The following is a 19,055-nucleotide window of genomic DNA, read 5'->3' on the forward strand; positions in this document are numbered from 1 at the left end:
GGCATGTGCAAGCAGAAGGGAGCTAGAAGGCCCTCCAGGCAAACCCAGGAGCTCTGTAGTGCTCTCCCCAGTGAAGTGATGCTGGGGCACAGTGCTGTCCTGCTCTGCCTGGTTCTCTTCTTACAGCTGTGAGCAGAGCCAGGAGGTGAAATAGGATTTGGGCTTCATAGCAACAAGAAAAAAAAGGGCAGATCAAGCAAATACAATCGCTTCAGTCCAGTGAAGCTCTTCTTGTCCAGTGAGTAAGAAAAATGCAGAAGGAATGGGAAGCAGACAAAAATCCCTGGCTCTAGCACATTGGCACCATTCATCAGCCTCCCTGTCTCACCCTTGTGACTGCTCTGCTGGGTTATTTTTGCTTTGCAGAGGGATGGAAGGAAGGCCAGGAGGAACAAAAACATCAGCATCGTTTTTTGCAAGTATATCTGAGTCCAAACAAAAGCCATCGAGGGGGACCAACACTGCAGTGCGTTCTCCAGCCTAGGACTGGGAAGCAAGCTGCCCCTAGCAGCCTGACACACAGCCGAGATGATGGGGCTATGGTCAAGCACTTACAGTACAGCTGGGCAGGCTCTGTCATCAGGCACTGTGTGACAAACAGCAGCACTTTGCTCCAACTGGGGACACACTTCACTCCCTGCAGCAGAAACAGCGTAGTAGCTAAGCAATTTCACCAGTGCATTTTATTTTTGAAGCAAGGCACAAAGCTTTTGGTGAGTAAAACCATGTCAAGAGCCAAACATTAGAAGTAAAACACTGGAAGCAAATGCCTGTACGGTGTGGTCAAATCCTACTGCAACTCCAGCCCTTTCAAACAGTGGGCACGAAGCTAAGAAGCACTTGGACCTGGGACTCCTCCAGAGCAGAGGTGTTCTGCTGGGATGCAAACACAAATATCTAGGACTCCTGAACAAATCTGCAGCCTCAAAATGTTTGTCAGGCTTGTTTTTGTTACACAGCTCAAACCAGAACACAAGAGGAAAAAGCAAATACAGCAACATTTCTGCATCATCGTACCCTTTTTAGCATCACCTTAACCACTGACAGGCACTCAGAGCTATCACCAAACTCTTCCTTGAGCCAATGAGCTCTGCAGGCAAACCCAGCTCCATGCAGGCAAGCTTGTTAGCATGGAGCCCGTGTATTTCACTGCGTACCATCACCCTGGCAATTTTTAAAAACTTTAATTAGGAACAGAGTGACATGCCTCTGCTGTATTCTGTCAGACCCCAAGTAGCCACAGGCACAGGCTGAACTCCCAGCTCCTCATTCACCTGGCAATTAAGAAAGCTGAGAGCTGCTGTGAGTGAAGTTTACTTTTGCACATTGCTGAATACAGCAATGTTCTGCTGCATTTCCCCAGGACAGCACAAAGAGGTCATGGCTGTCCTGCTTTCACGCAGGATTTTCATTCCAAGCTGTTTGTTATACTGTTCTGAGTTTGTAAGAACTTCAAGTTATTTTGCTGGGGAAAAGCCCTGTAGCTCCTTCATTATATTTTTACATCTTGACAACTCTTTCCAGCTCTGTTCTCCTGCCAAGCTCTCTTCATTCGGGCCAATGGCATGCTCTGCTACGCTCAATGAAAAACGTGTATTGATTTTATGGTTCTTGGTTTGTGGAACATTTTTGCTTGCTCCAAGCAATGGGCAGCGTTTACCAAGTCCAAAAAATATATACTGAGAAAGCACAGCACTGGCAAAGTATATTTTTTATGAACTGCAGAGCCAAAGAGCAGGAAAAAAACAAGTTTATCTGAGAGATTACTATTTGCATTGGACAGTAAGCTCATTCCTCAAAAGAGGAATAAAGAGTTTGTTCTGTTTTTGTTTTAAAGTATCCACCAATGCATTTTGATTAGGCTATATTCTGCAATCTGTACCACCACACACTTGGAATGAGGTTCAAACAGAAGCAGCACCAGCTCACAGTTTGGAACCGACCATTCCTAACCTCCTCCAGCTGTTGTGCTACACGCTGGGCTTCAGGAACATTACAGCATAACGAAGTATGCTTCTTTAACACAACACCCAACACAGCTTTCTCCAGGTGAAACAAGCTTTTACAGACACTCCTTGTCCTGGAACAATTCAAGCAACTCATCAATAACAATTATGAAAGAAGGCACTTAGCAACTGGTAAAGAGAATGCTTAGCCCTAGGACTGCTGCATGCATTCAGTGCAGGGCACGAAGCAGGTGACATCCTGCAGTGTTAACATTTCTAGGGGTGAACATTTCTGTGCAGGGTTTACTCATAATGAAAGAAATCAATTCTACCTACAAGATGGCATTCCACTGACTTACAAAAGCTATGGCAGTCTCTCAGATAACACTGCACAACTACAGCATTAAAAACAACCTCCCCCCCCCCCCCCACGACCCAAAAATCCTTCTAATACGTCTCCCACCTTTTGTCTCCTGCTCTGTCTCTCCAGATTGCTGCTAAACCAGGGCAGCTTTTGAAAATACCAGGTGTAGTTTCTCCTGTGCCTTAAACCACTTTTTCATTGCAAATCCCATAATCCAATTCTACAACTTTCACTGGCTGATTGAATCCGTCAAGGTCATATGGAAAGTTGATGCTTCTGACCTTCCTCTACCTACAGCCTCTGTTAAATATTACAACTGAAGCAGCCAAACCACACGTAGACAGGACCAAGCAAAGTACATTAAAGCCCAGGAGAATAAATGTTAAAGCACTGTGCTCATGAATACAAATATGGGCTGTGTGACCACGGCCGGATGCCTTGCTCCTCACGTTTGCACAAGGGAAAAGGCAAACAGAGACAGCACAGAGACTGACAGCCACGTGGCCAAGCCCAATGCTCACTGCTGTCTGCAGAGGGCAAAGCCATGCTGAGGAGGCCTCTCCTGGGGTTTGAGTATTTAAAAAAATGAAACTAAGAAGAAAACAAAACAAGACAAGAGTTTATTTGCAAGAACTTGGCAGAAAACAAACGTAGCATCTGAGTACCAGCCCGTTTTTTGTTTGTGTTGTTGCAAGCAAAAGCTTAATGGGCATAAACAGATTCCTGGTTTTCAAAAAAAGAAAAAAAAATTAATTCCATCTGGGCTGACAATTCACAGGGAGAATCCTCAGCCTGGAAAAACAGCTCGGCAGGATGGGTTGGGTGGGCTCAGCCGCAGCTGCTGACGGGCACGCACTGCCTAAGGTGGCTGCAGGGGAACAGACAGACACAGTGCTGTGCTCCACCAGGCATCAGGGACTTTGGTTAAAACAAATAAATAAATACAAAGCGTGCCAAACTTCCGATTTCACACCCATGATGTAACGAAGTTGCTGCTGGGCACAGGACTAAAGGCACTGTTACCAAAAACACCTTCCGGAGAGCTCCTCCAGCCTGCTCAGCTGGGCTGCCCTCCCCCATCCAGGGCAGGGAGGCTTGAAAGGAAGGGGAAAAAAAAAGGAAAATAACAAAGGGAAGGAAAAAAATAAAACCTGCCTTGCTCCAGGCAAATATTTCACCTTGGCTAGTTTTCGGAGATTGATTTTAGTGTGTCCTTTATTCTTTATTACAGTCAGTAACATACGCACATTTAAGTCGCTGGGGTTTTTCTCTTAAGGAAACCCCTTCAGATGTGCTCTTCAAGAAGTGCCTAGCACTAGAAAGCAGGTATGTAACCAATCTCTGCTCAGATCTCAAGTGAAAGGAAGGTAAAGGCAGTGCAAATATTTGCTAAGAGTCCAGAGCAGGGCCCGCAGCAGCACTGGAGCATGCAGGCTGCAGCAACAACTGGGCAGGTCTGTCACAGACACCCATTTGGCCATGGAGGTTAGGAGCAAAGGGCTCACAATGCCAAAGACAACAACAGGCCATTTCCGTGGGCAGAGGAAGAATTTAGCAGCACCATGCAGCAAGCTACGGGACACATTTAACTGCAGGACACGTGTGCTAGTCACAAGCACCACCCAGGCAGGCAGTCTTAAGGGACAGCATGCCAAATTCGGTGCCAGCTTCTGAAAACCTGTTAATTTATGATGAATTTATTAGAACAGCCTCAGCAGAAAAAAAAAAAGAAAACATCTTAATGATCTGCCCTAATTACAGCGTTCCTCACAGACTCCAGCCTGTTACCCAGAGCCTGAAGAGGGTCTGTGCAGATCTGTGCTCTGCTTCCTCCAGGAGCACCTGACAGCACACAGGACAGCACAGGGCAAGCACAGCAGCCTGCTCCAGGAGGTGCACTGCTGCACCCTTACTCCACACTGACCCACAGATCCACAATGCAGAGTAGCTCTGGAAATGCCCAAAGATGGCAAAATTTGGTAACGTTTGTTTTCTCCAAGCAGTGCCAGGGATAAGGGCTAACAAATAATGCATTTCACAGAAGCCACGATTTCAGACACTGAAAGGTTAATTCCATGTAGCTGCTGATTAGCTCTGTGCCCCTCCTTGTAAGGAGGGCTGCAGGACAGGACACAGAGGTTGTATCTCATTCTGGAGATGCAACCACTTTCTTCTGCAGGATGTAACTTTTGCCCTGCCAAAAATTCTGACCTAAATTCTCCTCTGAGTGGCACTGGTACAAGCCTGGAATAACACTGCTCAGTAACAGAGCAGCTAAGAGGGAAATATGCTGCAGATATGTGCGTGTGTCTGCCTGTTCCAGCAGAACAGGAAAGGAACAGATCAGGGCTTTCATATCTGCTGCTTTGGTATTTGGAGTTTTTGTCTTTAATAACTGTTACATTCGTGTCTTTAGGCTCAGGAACACTGAGCAAAGCCAAGGGAGGTAGAAATAACCCCACACAGACACCTGCTTATTCAGGCTTCAGCCACTAAAAGCAAACTGCTCACTGTACTGTGGGGTTTTTCTGCCCTTCCCATATCAGCGACCTGCTTTCCAAACTCCTGCCCTCAGCTTCACTCTGAGCTGCTTAGCCTTGTCCCAGTCACCCACACAATGCAGGCTGCCTGATGCTCAGCCCTGTGCAGACACGGAGGAATGCAAGGATTTGCTTTCTAATAGAAACCAGCCTTTAAAAGCTATCTTGACAATACGACGCTGGCAGACACCCGACCTCATGCATTCTGCTTCTGCCACCAACAAGAGAGACCTTCAGACACAGCACAATCCTTTCTTAAAAGGGCAGCAAGAAAAAGCCCTTTCAGTGCCCTGATTAGGAACAACCAGGACGACAGTCAGCTCTGATGCAAACATCCATTTGCGTTTAAGCAAAATGGGTCCATCCCAGATCTGGCAAGGAGAGATTTTTCTGCAAGGAAGCATGACCTTTCCTGAGGACATCTGCAGCCTCTCTGGCCACGTGGGAGGAGTAGCTGCAAAGAAGCTCCAGTGTCATTAGTGAGTCTGGAATGCAGCACAGCCGGTGCCTACGTCAGCAAACACCCGGCTGGAAAAAACGCTCGTGCTCCTTACGCTGATAGATGGGCTCTGATGGAGCCCGGGCGGAAATCCCATGCAAACTTGAGTAAGCCTCTCTGATTTAAAGAGTGATTATTAAAAAAAAACAGTACTAAAACTTTTTCCTCTCTTTGGGCTGCTCCTGGCAGGGTTACATTCTGCAAAGATACTTAAAAACCGTCCTCCAGGAATTAGCACAGTTAAAGATAACAAAAAATCATTTTCATCGGTGTTTCCATCCTTGCTAATGTAAGCTCTATTCCATGTGAATACTTGTAAAGATTTTACATTATCATGCAAAGAAACAAAGCAATAAAAACCTCCTTAACTCAACCCGTGCTACATCACACGAGGCCACAGCAGGGGAGCATCGGCTGCAGGAGTGCACTTGGCGATGGCACAGCTCAGGTCCCTGCTCCAAGCACTACCCAGAGGCAGAACAACATGCCCCAAGTTTTCACTCTAAATACATAAAACTTGATGAAAACCAAAGCACATATGGCTGGGGGAAGCCTCTGTCACCCCGCGGCTGTGCCACGTGAAGAGTCCCCTTCTCCACCACATCTCACTGCATGTAGGAAGGTACAACATGGAGCTGCTTGTTATCATTCTTCCTAAGTCATCTCCTCCAAATTACTGATGCTCCACAACCACGAGGCTGTGAGAGCGTGGGGGAGAAAAGCATCCAGTTCTGATTGTGCAGGGGGACCAACTCAATTGCATTTTCCATACAAGCAATTGAATTCAGCCTGCAGGTTGCACACACAGGCTCTGCAGGAGACCACTTCTGCACTTTTCTTACCCCTCAAAGACTTGCTAACTCAGGCACAATCTGCCTGTCTCCAGCTGAGCCCCTCTTTGCTGGATTTCTGGGAGCTGCAGTCGCAGTGCTGCCTGAGCTCCTGCCTCCCTGCAGCAGACATCTCTCTTCCCATCTCCGCACCACCAGCTGAAAGCAACCCCATCCCTATGTCTCTCAGCCCCCAAGGCACTTTTTTTCCTGGCTCTCACGAGCTGTTTGAGTGGGCTCTGGTGACAGCACTTCGACAGGGAACTGGTGGAGAAGCAGTGCTGGTGCTGTGGGATCACCTCCTCCCTCTACCAGCTTGTTCTGGCCCTGCTGGCATGCCCATACCCAGCCTTCCCCATCCCACTGGGATGCGTGGAAGCCCTGGGGAGCTGCCCCTCTCCCTGAAGCAGCCCCCGCCTCCCTCTCAGCACACTTCAGCCAACCCTGTCCTATTTCCATCAGCCCTGACAGCTCCCTGGCTCCAAGCACCTCTGAGTCACGCTGCCTGCTCTCCTAGCTCCAGCTCCTACACTGAGTGCTACAGGGGCTGTACAGGCAACATGAGTGACACAGCAGAGAGCCAAGGTCTGCAGGGAGCTAACCGTGATGACTGCTGCTTATCTTCGTGTGCCAGATGCACCAAGAAATAAAAGTGACCACAGATGCAACAGGGAGGGAGAAGCAGAAGAGACTTATTCAGGCCACTTTGTCCAGTCCCTACTGATACCACCACCCATTGGCAAGGATGGAGGGCTAGGGGACCAGTAAGCCCAGAAGGAAGAGGGAAACAGAGCAGAAAGTAGATGGAGAAACAGGGCTTTGGAACAAGGCTGCAAGTCTCATGACATGGGAGCAAGATTGGGAAGAGCTCCTGCAAAAAAAAAAAAAAAAAGCCAGGTGCATCTTTAACACCTGCCTCAAGAAGTAACACCACATCCAAAGATGCCCAACCCAGCAAGATCCTGATTCCTCCTGTCCTGCCAGACTTCTTCAGCCCTGCCAGCGCTGGATACCCGCAGTGCCAACATGGAAAGGAAGCCAGGACTTTGCAGGATCAGGTGGAACTTAATTATAAAAACAAAACTGAACGCATGCTCTGATCCTGCAGAAACAGACAGCAGGAGGAAGATGCTGGTCAGCAGTATCAGGCAGCACAGTCAGGATTACATGCTGAGGTTCTGCTTTCCAGCTCTGCTCAGCTGTGACAGGGGCTCTTTAAGGACCTAATCTCCGTGTGATCGGTTCCCAGCACCAGCCCTAAGGATAATGTCTGGAATGAAGCTCTCAAGGCCACGCTCCCAGGCAGACAGGCTGCAGCTTCCTGTGGCCATGCTGCCCAGCCATCTCCTCCCAACAAAAGCAGACAGTTCACCATGTGCTTTCCCTAAGCATCACTGCAGCCACTGCTAGGCAGAGGTGTGGACACCACTGATGCAACCCAGCTGATCCCCACACTCCTGCACGACAAAAGCCAGCAAACACCACTAATGGGTCACCAGAGAACCGTGCAATGCCTCTGGTATCACAGCCTTTCTGTAGAGCTAGCTAAGCTGGTCCTGGGTTCCCATTCTTGGGACTGGTACTGCAAGAAGAGTTTGTTCTTCGCTACTCAGTGATGCTCTGTGGACTTAGCCAAGGGCGTGGGTCATCCTCTGTGCAGATGTGTTGGACTGGGCACTAGGTGCTTCTCCCTGGCATGCAGATGTATGAATGCACACTGAAGTAGCTTGTTTAAAACATACACATTCCACAACTGCAAGAGAAACACCTCTCCCCTGGCACACAGGCTGCCACCTCTCAAACAAGGTCAGGCACCGATCTCCTCTCCCACCGCCAATGACCTTATTAGCACTGATCATGGTTCTAATAATATCCTGCATTGTAAGCAGACCATCTGCTGTAACATTTCACTACAAACTTCAGGAATTGCAAGTGTGCTTGGTTTGAGTACACTCACTTTTCAGCAAGCCAATTTTCCCCCCTCAAGAGCACACGCTCCCCACGGCTTTAAGCTAAATGTTGCAGAAAGGCACCTCTAGATTACAGCTTTCCAGCTCAGAGCCCAAGCACACTGCAGGGACCAGTGCAGGCAAGCCACGGTGCCAGCTTCAGGCAGGAGTAAAGATGCAGGCAGAGGTTAAAACTCACCAGCCCAGAATCACAGCCTTAAGCTCTCCTGGTGATGGGGGGACATCAAAGCCCAACGTGATGCCAAACATCGAGCAATGTTCTGAGCCAGATGTCAAGCATGAAGGCTTCTGAGAGCAGAGATCAGCCTTCCTTTTGCCATGTACTCTCTGCTGTGTGAACAGTAACAAGATGTTACCACCTGAACATATTAACTACAGTCAAGCAGAGTATTTTTACCTTTTACCAAAAGAGAGAACGCTTTCACAACAGCCAGGTTTGTTTGCAGAAGAATTAACCATGTTTGATAGCTATTCATTCAGAAGGAGCCAGGTTTTGACATGCTTCCTCAGTTAAGACACCTGCCTGAGACACACAGAGTCTTGTTACTACAGTAGTTTAGCTCTACTCAATCTTCAAAGTCTTCTTTTCTTTGCATTGCTCCTGAGAGGTCAAGCAGTGCAATTAAGCACAGACTGGCACTGCAACACCTTAAAGCAGCCTGAACACTGGTTTTCCAAGTCCTTGGCTTCTCCTCTGATCAGAAGGCCATCCTTAGACATGGCAGGAGGGACTGAACAGGACAGGAAAAGGTCACTGCCTGGTTCTCTGCTATTTTATGAACAGCAATAAACAACATTAATAAGCATTAAGACTGCCTGTGTGCAGAAACATTCATCCAAGTGCCTCAAAGCATTTATTTTAATGCCAGCATAACAATATTTATAGGGGCAGATTTTCAAAGAGCTCAGCTCCTCACTTGGAAATCTAACTGCTTATTTAAATATTCTGTGGGAGATGTCAGACGATGGGCTCTCCAGAAAACCTGGCACATCTTGTTTATGTTTGTTTCGTATCTTCCAAGCAGCTCAATTACATAAATGCACATTACTGCACCCTTTCAGATGGGTGAACCAAGCAGCAGAATGCTATTCTCAGCAAAGGGATTACACCAAGCTGATGCTATGCTACTGAAGAAATCAGTGACTGTACAAGCTCATGGAGTCATTCTCCTTGAAGAACCTTCCATTCTCTTCCCCCGAGCCAACCTCACCAGGCTAATGCAATCAGAAGCAAGAGACATGGCAAGGCAGTTTTGCTGATGCAGCAGTGAGGGATGAGACAGTGCTCCAGTGTGGCTCCACATTCATGAGGCTTCTGCCTCTCCCTGGGGACAGGGACACGCAGGCTTGGGGCCTTTACCAAAATCCCCGTGTCAGTGCTATGGATCAAGGCTGGAAGAAGCAAATCTTGAGCTCTGGAAAAGGCCCCATGTGGATCTGGCAATGCCGCAGTTTGCAGCACACACTGAGGTGTCAGAGCTCACTGTACCAACCATACTCCCTTGGCCAACTCCCAGCTCTGACTCACAGCCACACAAGGGTAAGCTTTAGAGCTGCCAGAGCTTGCCAGCCAGGCTTCTGGTGCAGAGGAAACCCCTGGGGCTTGCACAGCACAGCACTGCACTTGCACTGGGTCACAGGCACCAAACTTGTACCTGCACATCCAAGCAGACTTGGCAGCACCACCAGGAGCATGCGCTGAGCATGTGTGCGGAGAGCAGCTCTCCCCAACTGGAAAGCCAGAGGTGACAGAGGGAACTGCAGACAGTTCTTCCCCGTGGAGAAAGGCAGGAAGAACAATTTCCCTCTCTCAAAACCTGGCTCAACAGCTCATGCTTCAGCACAAGTTCTTTGCTTTCCACGTTAATCCTGAAGTGCTTCGAGTCAGCCTTGCTATTTCACAGAACTGGAACCTCAGTCTGGAGGGCTCTGCCCTTGAAAAAGGGAAGTGAGCCTTGGGAGCAGGAGCCGGCATGCCATAGCCCGCACAACATTGCAATATGCCCATAAAAGGTTTCAAAATGCATCTGCTTAAGTGGACGCCATTAACTCAGAAGGGTTTAAGTCACATCCCGAAAGAATTTCTCTCCTGCTTTTTCAGTCAACTAAGCAGCAGTCAGCACTTTACCATCATCTTCCCAACCAGAAAACCAAGGTTACTCTTGGCTGATATTAATAATGTAAATGCTGCTGGTTTTCGCCTTTTGGGATGGTGGTTTGCTCACACCACAGAGACATGAGCAGAGCAATCCAAACTGCAGACAAGCACAGAGGCTCTGCATTGCCAGGGCTGCTTGGACGAGGAAAGGAGAGCTTGGCAGTGAGATCCCACTGCCAAATCTGCTTGGCATGTCCCCCTCAGAGGCTGCCTCCAACACGCGGTCTCAGGACAGGTCTGTGGCCACTGATCTGCTTTCCAACATGATTAATGCAAACACGCCCAAGGAACTCACCCAAAGAGAAGCTGCAATAAATCCGTATAGCTACACAATAAAAGAAAAGGACAGTGGTCTTGTGTAGCACCTTGCACCAATGCTGCTTCAGGGGTCCGGGCTGCACGCAGCCCTGTACCAGCACTGAACCTGACCCCAGGACCTGACCCAGACTGGCACCCAACCACCAGGTAGCAGCAAGGGAACCTCCTGTGGGAGGAAGGCTCCTGGGGTTAAGAGGATCAGGAGGTCTGGGGAGAACAGTGCTCACTTCGTGTTCAAAACTAAAATATCTTCTGCAACATCTCCACAGAACCAGGGCTGCCCCACACAGCTCAGATTCCCAAGCTCAAATTCAGCCCCTAACAGACACTGCTCTCCTCCTCGCCCCAGTGCAGAGGCAGTAACCCAGGGCAGAGAAGCAAAAGGCACAGCTCAGGACAGCAGCCATCACTGCAAGGTTTGTCAGCACACATTGGACACATTCCTCTGTCAGAAAACAGTCCTTCAAGTACAAGTGACTGCTTTAAGATTAATACATTAACAACAGTTCTTACAAATAAAGCGTAAACTAAATAAAGTTTCCCCCAACCACTTTCAGTTATTTGATTCAGTAGCTTAAGGAAAAAAAAAAAAGCACTTTAAATATGCCATGAGACACACAAGCATCCAGACAAGACACTGAATGTCAACAACACGTGGCTGCCAATCTACTTCTTGGCATCGAATGCTTTAAGTCCCTTACCACTACACAGGTAAATGACTTAAACTGATGGAAGTAAAGGTTTCCCTCAAAGGTGACTTGGTTCAAAACTGCACCTGTGTTATCTGCCTTTCCATTACACTGAGCAGCAACAGTCAGGGTCTGTCCAAAAATATCTCTATGAGTTTCTTTTCTGTCTTCTTCCTCTGAAATAACATAACCATATGCTAAGTTCAGTGGGTGTTTTCAGTTGTTTCCTAGTTTATAGTTTAAAAATATATATATTACTGTTTTGTAATCAAATCTATCAGATATACTTTCAGTGAAGTCAGCACAAGACAAGTACAAATTAGCATGACGACTGTACAGAACTGCCACGGGTACAGCAGTGCCAAATGAAAGCACAGCCAGCTCCCAGGCTGCCGTGTGAGCTGGAAAACTATTACCAGATAATGATAACTCTGGGAAAACACACCACTGAGTAAAGCTGGTACATTTAACTACTGTTTTTCTGCCTGTTCACAGGCCATTTTTATATGGAAATGCTATGAAACACATAGCAGCTTCACGATGTGCTTAACACATTATCTCCTAGAGTCAAAACTCACAACCCCGAAGTTCTCACTGCACTGCCTTTTGTCTCTCATGGTGCTCGTCAGGACTCCTTTGCACGTGAGAACACCCACACTCCAAGTGAATTAAAACAAAGACACCCCAGAAAGCTGGCCTTGTGTTTTTAACCACGAGTCCACAGTGCAGACAGACTGTGAGCAGTACAAATGAGAGCTTCTTTGAGCACTTGGCACACATCACCTATTATTTTTATATAGCACCTCACTATCTACTAACACTCCTTCTCGACACTTACTGCTTACTAATCCATGCTCCTACTGAAGAAAGGAGTTTGGTGGGTTTTCCTCCCTGACACCTTTATAAACCAGAGAACCAAAACCAAGGATTTGCTGGCTAGTGAATTAGGAGTCAGACAGGCTCGCGCTGCGGCTGCCTGATCCCATCTGAAAGGAAAGGTTAATGACTTGATGAGCTCCTGCACACAGCCCACTGCAGGGCCACGAGGAGCCTTTGTGAGCAGTGGCACGCGCCAGCAAACCGTGTCTTGACCCCTGCAAAAGGGATCAGCTACCCATGGGATGGGGCGTGCCAAGCCCGGGACAAAAGCTGGTGAATGAACACAAAGGCCATCTCGGTTTACAGCGATGACAGCACAGTCTTCTCCATTGCTCAAGTGTTATTTTCTACTCCGCAGCTTCTTAAACAAATGCTCCTCAGCGAAACCTAACAGACTGTACACCACCCAGCCGTGAGCAGCTTGCAGCAGGCAAGGTGTCCCCTCTGGAAAAGCAATGAGGACGTTTCAGAACGATGCCATCAGCTGTTCACTGTCCCAACACCCTGCAGGTGAAGGGGACATCCTGAAGGCCACAGTACTGAGCAATGGCCACGTGCCCCTGTGACACCTGGCCAGGCAGTCACTGCCCAGGGCACTTCTAGAATGGGGGTGACATGGCCGCAGCTGGCCTGGGGACCCCACGCTGCCTGTCACCAAGCAGGGCACACTTGTCCTTCCATTCATACAAATCAATTCAAATAACAGTTCTTGAAGAATAATGAGGTGGGGGAAGCATGTGTAGAGAGTGAGAGCTCTCTTGGCACCCAATTCAAATCTGCGAACAGCTTCTCACAGGAACTATTTTTAAATTCCCTATCAATCTGCTTGAGAAAGGTTCCTTCTGCTGCCTACAAATGTGCAAGCTCTCCCTTCAAAGAACCACAGCTCCAGGGCAGCAGTGCTGAACTCACAACCAGATCGAGTCCCAAATATTTGGCGACTGAAGCTCTTCACAGCCACACGACAGCCATACCACACCTGCAGGTGGATCCCCCCCAGAGTCAGTAAAGCCCCTGCATCACTTCACCAAGAGCCCTGTCTCTTCCTGCCACACTCTACAGGTAACGTATGCTCGTGTGAACCCACACACACACCGAAGCACTCAACTTCTGGAAGCACAGAAGGAGAACTGCTGCATGAGACTGGGGAAGGAAAAAAAACCAACACACAGTAAGCATATAGATACTGTGTGTGACCTGACAAGTGAGGTGAAACCATTGTATGCTGGGTTATCAAAGTTCCTGTATGAACGCATTGTTCAGGCTTAAGAGGTCTGTGAGAAAAAACAAGCAACAGCACTACACAATGGATGCAGATAAGCAAGCTCTGAACAAAGCCCTGGGTGACTGCAAGACAACGGGAAAACTTATTAGCTGCGAGCATCCTATATCCTGTCCCCAATAAAGCAACACAGATGTTGTGCTAATGCAGAGCCGTGAAAAGATGAAAAGAGCACTGAGCTGCAATGGAGCTCTCATCAGAGAGGAAAGGATCAACGTTCCGCAGCTGTCACAGGGGAAGAAGCTGAGCACAGAGACGTCCACACAGTGGGCAAACAAAACCTCCCCGTAACAGGTTAATGCTAGCAGCAGGGCCTCAGCCCAGCACTGTGCAGAGGGCTGACCCCCTGGCAGGCAGCAGTATGGTGAAAGACAAAGGTGAACTCAGTGCATCACAGCCACTAGCTGAGAACAGTTGCACGCTCAGACAGCTCCACACACGTGCGTAGCATTGCCCTTGCCACCAGTAAGGGAGGCCACTGTTATGACCACAAGCCCCTCGATACTACTGCAAACAGGGCCTTGCAAGCCCAGCTCCGGCCTCAGAACAGAAGGACTATTGTTTGAATGGTTAGTCACCAGGGCTGTTATCTCCTCTGGGAAACGTGTGGTGCACACACGCATCCACCCACCTCAGCTAACCTGCCGGTTGTTAAAGTAGGCTGTGGTTCTGGGAACTGCATCCTGCAGTGGGGCAGCAGCACTGGGCACTCCCATCCAGCGAGAGCACCTGAACCCACCTGGAGGATCTGTGAGGAGGAAAGAAGGGCAAAGACCCACACCCGGGGTAGGAGCAGGGTGCAGAAACTGCCCCCACCATCCAACTGTGCTGGCTGGGAGGGAAGGCAGAGCTGTCCACGCTCTTCAGGCTGAGGACAGCCTTGTGGAGTCTAAAAAAACTGTTCCCATGAAAATCTGGATTGGTTAACTAGCACATATAGGGGCACATGCTACCGTGTCAGGAGAAAACTGCAATGAAAACGTTTTTTAACAACCAGATACAGAGGGAAGAAGCTGAGTTGTAGAAGAAAAAAGTGTAGGATATGATCTTCATTCTCAACACAGTATTTCCCATCACATCCCCCACTGCTGAAGCATGCTTTTGTTGCAAGGGACGTGGAAATATCTCACACGGCGTTACCCCACTCCTTTCAATTCACAAATGAATGCTACAAAACAAACATGTCCACCTCTTCAAAGATATCTGCGCTGCCACTGGCAACAATTCAGAAAGTTTCAAGGGCACAAAGGACATGACTTTCCCCCTCCCCATCTGATAAAGGATATTTTTGTCCCTCACCATCATAAGGCCAGCACTGTAAATAAACATTTGAAAGTCACCGTGTAACGAAGTCGCTGCATACACTCAAATTAAAACGAGCAAAACCAAATGCAAATAGGAAGCTTGAACCTCACGGTAAAAGGGAACAGAAGTGAAAATATAAAGAAGCCACAAACGGTAATAAAATGGATCAACTTGTGTTAGACCAGATCCAGCCCCGGTCTGAACCTGCGCGTACAGAACTCCACCAGTTCTGTTAGTCATTGCATTCATAAAAATAAACCCCCAAGGTTTTCAAGCAACAGTTGAAGTACAAGGGAAAACTTTCAAGCCTATAAAATTCACCAGATTCCTTTTAGAAATTCAAACAGGTTAATTATTCAAATCAAAACAGCAGACACAATGTGAAGAGTTCTCAAAAGCGATCATGCATGACATTTCAAGGTTCTTATCATCTCAGTTAAACCACCCTTGAGAGGCTTCACTTAAAAAAAAAAAAAGGAACAACCATAAAAACCTCAACTCAAAGTATTTCCTAAGTTTTGAAAGTTACTCTGTAACTCTGACAGGGACAAGCAATCCAGAACCCTTAGCTTCCTGCAAAACTGAGGTACAGAGACAACCGCTGGCCAAAAGGCTCAGCTCCAACCTGGACAAGCTTGGCAGAGCAGTGGTGTTGTCACATCCCTTGCAGAATGCATTTACCCAACACCCTTTTCTTCCTGTGAGAGCTGCTGTCCAAATATTTTGCCTGTTCCTCATCTACAGGACAGTGGTAAAGTACATCTGCAGCTCTGTCTCCAGGAAATACACATAAAGCTGATTCATTATCTTAAAATGCTGCTTTCATTCCTGCTCATTAAAAGCACATTTCAGGTCTCTGTGCTGAATACACGGCCAACTCGCTCTGGACACAAATGAAGCACTGGGTTTCAGTTCTCCACTTTTCTCATTTCAGTTTCATTTACTGCCCCCGACATGCATTCCCCATTTCCAGGAGAGCTGCATCAAGACCTGAGGAACAGTTAGAAAACACTCTGCATGAAATTCTCCTTGCCCTCTCTGTGATGTGACACTCGATGCAGTCACACCTGATGGCAGACTCAACCAACACAGCACTGTGGCAGAGTCCCCCCCTTGTCACTTACTTCCATTCTGGCTGTGATTTCTAAGCAAAAAGCTACCAGAAACTTGCCATTTTTGAATGAGATCGAACAAAGGAGAGGCAGGCTCCCAGCTAATCCAGATTTCAGGGGCCACATCCCACACCAACCTCTCAGCAGAAAGAGAGCAAAGAAAAAACAATTCTGTAACACTCACAGCAGAGCGATTCGGAAGAGAAGGAAAGCAAGTGAGCTTAGGGAACGCACGTGTTAGACGTCCTCACCTTTAGGGAGTCAAAGCAGGCAATAACTCGACCATTTTCCACATGGCAACTCCGTGACGGATGGGCGAACTTGCACTCTGCATCAGACCGAGAACAAGTACCTCTCTGAAACTCTCGACACACTTCTAACGTCAGCCATTTTGTATCACGAACCAGGGAAACGTTCACAGCCATATTAAAAACAAAAATTAAAATGCAAGCAATCGCACCCTTCTTCAGGGCAATATTTACTGCTGATCTTTTTGTCTTTATTTAAAAAAAAGGGTAAAAAAGTGAATTCAAGTTAAACGTGAAGAAATAACTAACTTGTTGCTTTGGTAGAACTCCTATTCATCAGCACTTAGGTTTTCATTTAAGTCAAATCGTGTTTGTTTAAACAAGAATTAAACATAAAGCCAATCATAAAATAGAAATCTTATCAGAGAAACTGAAAATCAAATTAGAGGCCAGCTCCTAAAAGTGCAATTGTAGAAGTTAAAATATAAGTGTTATATTTTGTGCCACTGCCTAAGTTACTTGAAAATAACTGGCAGACTTTCAAAAGAATTCTGTGCTCTCCGGTTAATGGTTTCAATTATTCTTGCAAAAAGCATATGCTGCTGGCAGCACTTCAGTTTGTGGAATGGTCTCAGTCCTTGGGGGAAAACTTTTTTTTTTTCCTTTTTCTTGCTTCTCAGAATTATGGTTCACGAGCATCAAAACGAGCAGAAGGATGTTAGGTTTTTCTTTCTTTTTTTTTTCTTTTGCTCCTTTATATATTTGCTACATAGTCGGGGGAGGAAAAAATGGCCGAGCAAACTGCGTGCAAACGGGGAGCACAAAAAAAAAAATAGGAGAATGGATGAGTTGCCGTCAGGGTACGGACTGCAAGCAACGCCAAATTAAAAAGAAAAGGGGTGAGGGGGGAGAGAGAGGCAGCCCTAGACAGAAATCCAAGCAGCGGTGGCTTCAGGAAAGGCACTTTTCAGCAACCTGCGGGGAAAAGAGAAATAGAATCAGCTCCAACCAGACAATCGCCCCCTCTCCAAACTCAGCGTTCAGCAGCAGCCGCACGCGCGGGGCTCCCCAGACGCTGACAGTGCGGCACAGTGCAGTCAGCCATTGTAGATAAAAAGGGCATTTCCCACACGAAGCTGCGCATGGGAGGAGGAAGCAACCAATTAGATCGACTGTTGCAGCAGAAGCTCTGGGCAGCCACCCAATAAAAGAGATTGTTTCAGATCGATCTCCTCTGGCAGACGTTCATTTGTGTGCCCACTGCACGCAGAACGCCTCGGCCTGAGGCTGTGCCCGGCCCAGGCCCTGGCCACGCAAAGCAGCAGTACCGGGGGCTTGGGGAGGGGCGGATTTTGTCCCATTCATCTCCCCCCACCTCCTTCCCTCTTCCACAGGAGCACAGCAGGAAGAGCAGCGGTGGCTCCCTGCACACAAAGCAGAAGGAAGTGCCGCAGCTCAGCCCTCCGTCTGCTCCGAGGTGGATTTAACCCACGGCCGTGCCGGCGGTGTGACGCGAGGACACGCGGCTCGCTCACGGCAGTGCATCTGCACGTTTGGAGCCTATGAAATGAGAAGCAAACCTGGCAGGGAAACGTAAGCCACACACAGGGAGCAAATTAACCCCTTGTTCACAGCCACGCTTCTCCAGGAGAATGAAGACGGCTCAAGTTGCTCCGATTCCAGCACCTCGTGCTACAGAGCAGGCAGCTCCCATCGCACCCGCCCTTGGCATCCATTGCAGTGGCAAGCCATCCTTAGAGTTCCACTCTGCTGCGCATCAAATGTTACTGACGGTTGGATTAGACAACCTTAGAGGTCTTTCCCAACCTTAATGACTCTGTGAGCACCGTCTGATAGGACTGCACTGTTTAAGCCCCATCCTCTAACCTCCTAAAGCGTTGCCATGCACCCTGACAAGCACTTTGGGAGCGTAGCGTGTTGCTCGTGTGACTGCTATTAAGGCTTCAAACTTCTGCAGAAGAGCCTTCAACTACAAGAAAAGCTTCAATTCCTTTTGCATTATTGGTGTGTTACTGCAATTACGCTGACTGGTAACTGAGACCTGCTGGAGCTGGAGCAGCCACACAATGCTGCGAGGAAGGCGTGTGGGAAGCTGCTGTCATCGGCTGCAGGGGGTGGGGCAGGGAGCCTGTTTGATTCATGGGCTGAATTATTTCACACGGAAAACAACATTCGTTAAACCTACACTACAAGTCTGCTCTAAGCTAATTGGAGTCAAGTATCTAACCAAGTGCCTGACTGTTGAATGCAGGACGGCTCCAACTGGGCAGAAAGTTCTGCTCAGCCAGGCTTCTGGGAAGACCTCTGCATTTTTGGACATCAGGTGGGGAACAGTGAGATCAGGTTTGCTAGGTGTGTTTTAAGCTTCAAAGGAAAGTAATACAAAGCACACGCAGCCACGCTCGCATCTTCTGGGACTTTAAGGAACAGGGATGCTCTCAATCAACTCTGATTTTGCGAACGGAGCAAATCCATACACAAATCCTATTCATTCATGTCTGAGCTCCCAGTCCAAGAGAGCTCAGCGAGCAGGAAAAGATGTGCGGAAGCCTCCCTGCAGCCAGCTAGGGACAGGCTGGGTGCAGCTCTCCAAAACGAGCTACAACAGGTCAAATATGGGTGGGGATTAGCAGGAATGCTCCCAGGAGCTGCTCCAAGCAGACTGAAGTACAACCATCTTGTGCATGAGGTGCCTCCTGCACAGCTTCAGGCCGCAGGGAAAGCAAGCCTCTGAACTACACAGAACCACAGTGCATCAGGCAAGCAATGTAGTCACGATGGTCGTTCCCATGAGAAATCCCAAAGTCCACAATAACATGCATTCATCTTCCTCTCACCTATGCACCAGAGAAGCACACTGCACACACAGACTTTGCAGGAACACACACACATGC

The 19,055-nt window shown here is 48.0% G+C and overlaps 1 protein-coding gene across 16 annotated transcripts in view; it reads right to left on the reverse strand.

Moving 5' to 3' along the window:
• Positions 1–19,055, reverse strand: part of MBNL3 (muscleblind like splicing regulator 3) — a 79,936-nt gene that overhangs the window by 33,251 nt on the left and 27,630 nt on the right. For 9 of the 16 annotated variants that reach the window (XR_010621794.1, XR_010621793.1, XM_065729404.1 and 6 more), the window contains exon 2: positions 16,144–17,115. The exons of 6 other annotated variants lie outside the window; for them this stretch is intronic. Coding sequence is in view for 7 of the 10 variants with exons in the window: in XM_065729404.1 (XP_065585476.1) it covers positions 16,144–16,317 (174 nt within the window). In the remaining 3 variants the exon portion in view is untranslated. Of the gene's footprint in view, positions 1–2,409; positions 2,485–16,143; positions 17,116–19,055 lie in introns of those variants that run through there. One more of the 16 variants, XM_065729413.1, reaches the window with a different exon arrangement.

This window comes from Cyrtonyx montezumae, unplaced genomic scaffold (genome assembly GCF_038088225.1).
Source record: "Cyrtonyx montezumae isolate F1298 unplaced genomic scaffold, pur_monq_1.0 scaffold_11, whole genome shotgun sequence".
In the NCBI taxonomy this organism is placed as follows: domain Eukaryota; kingdom Metazoa; phylum Chordata; class Aves; order Galliformes; family Odontophoridae; genus Cyrtonyx; species Cyrtonyx montezumae.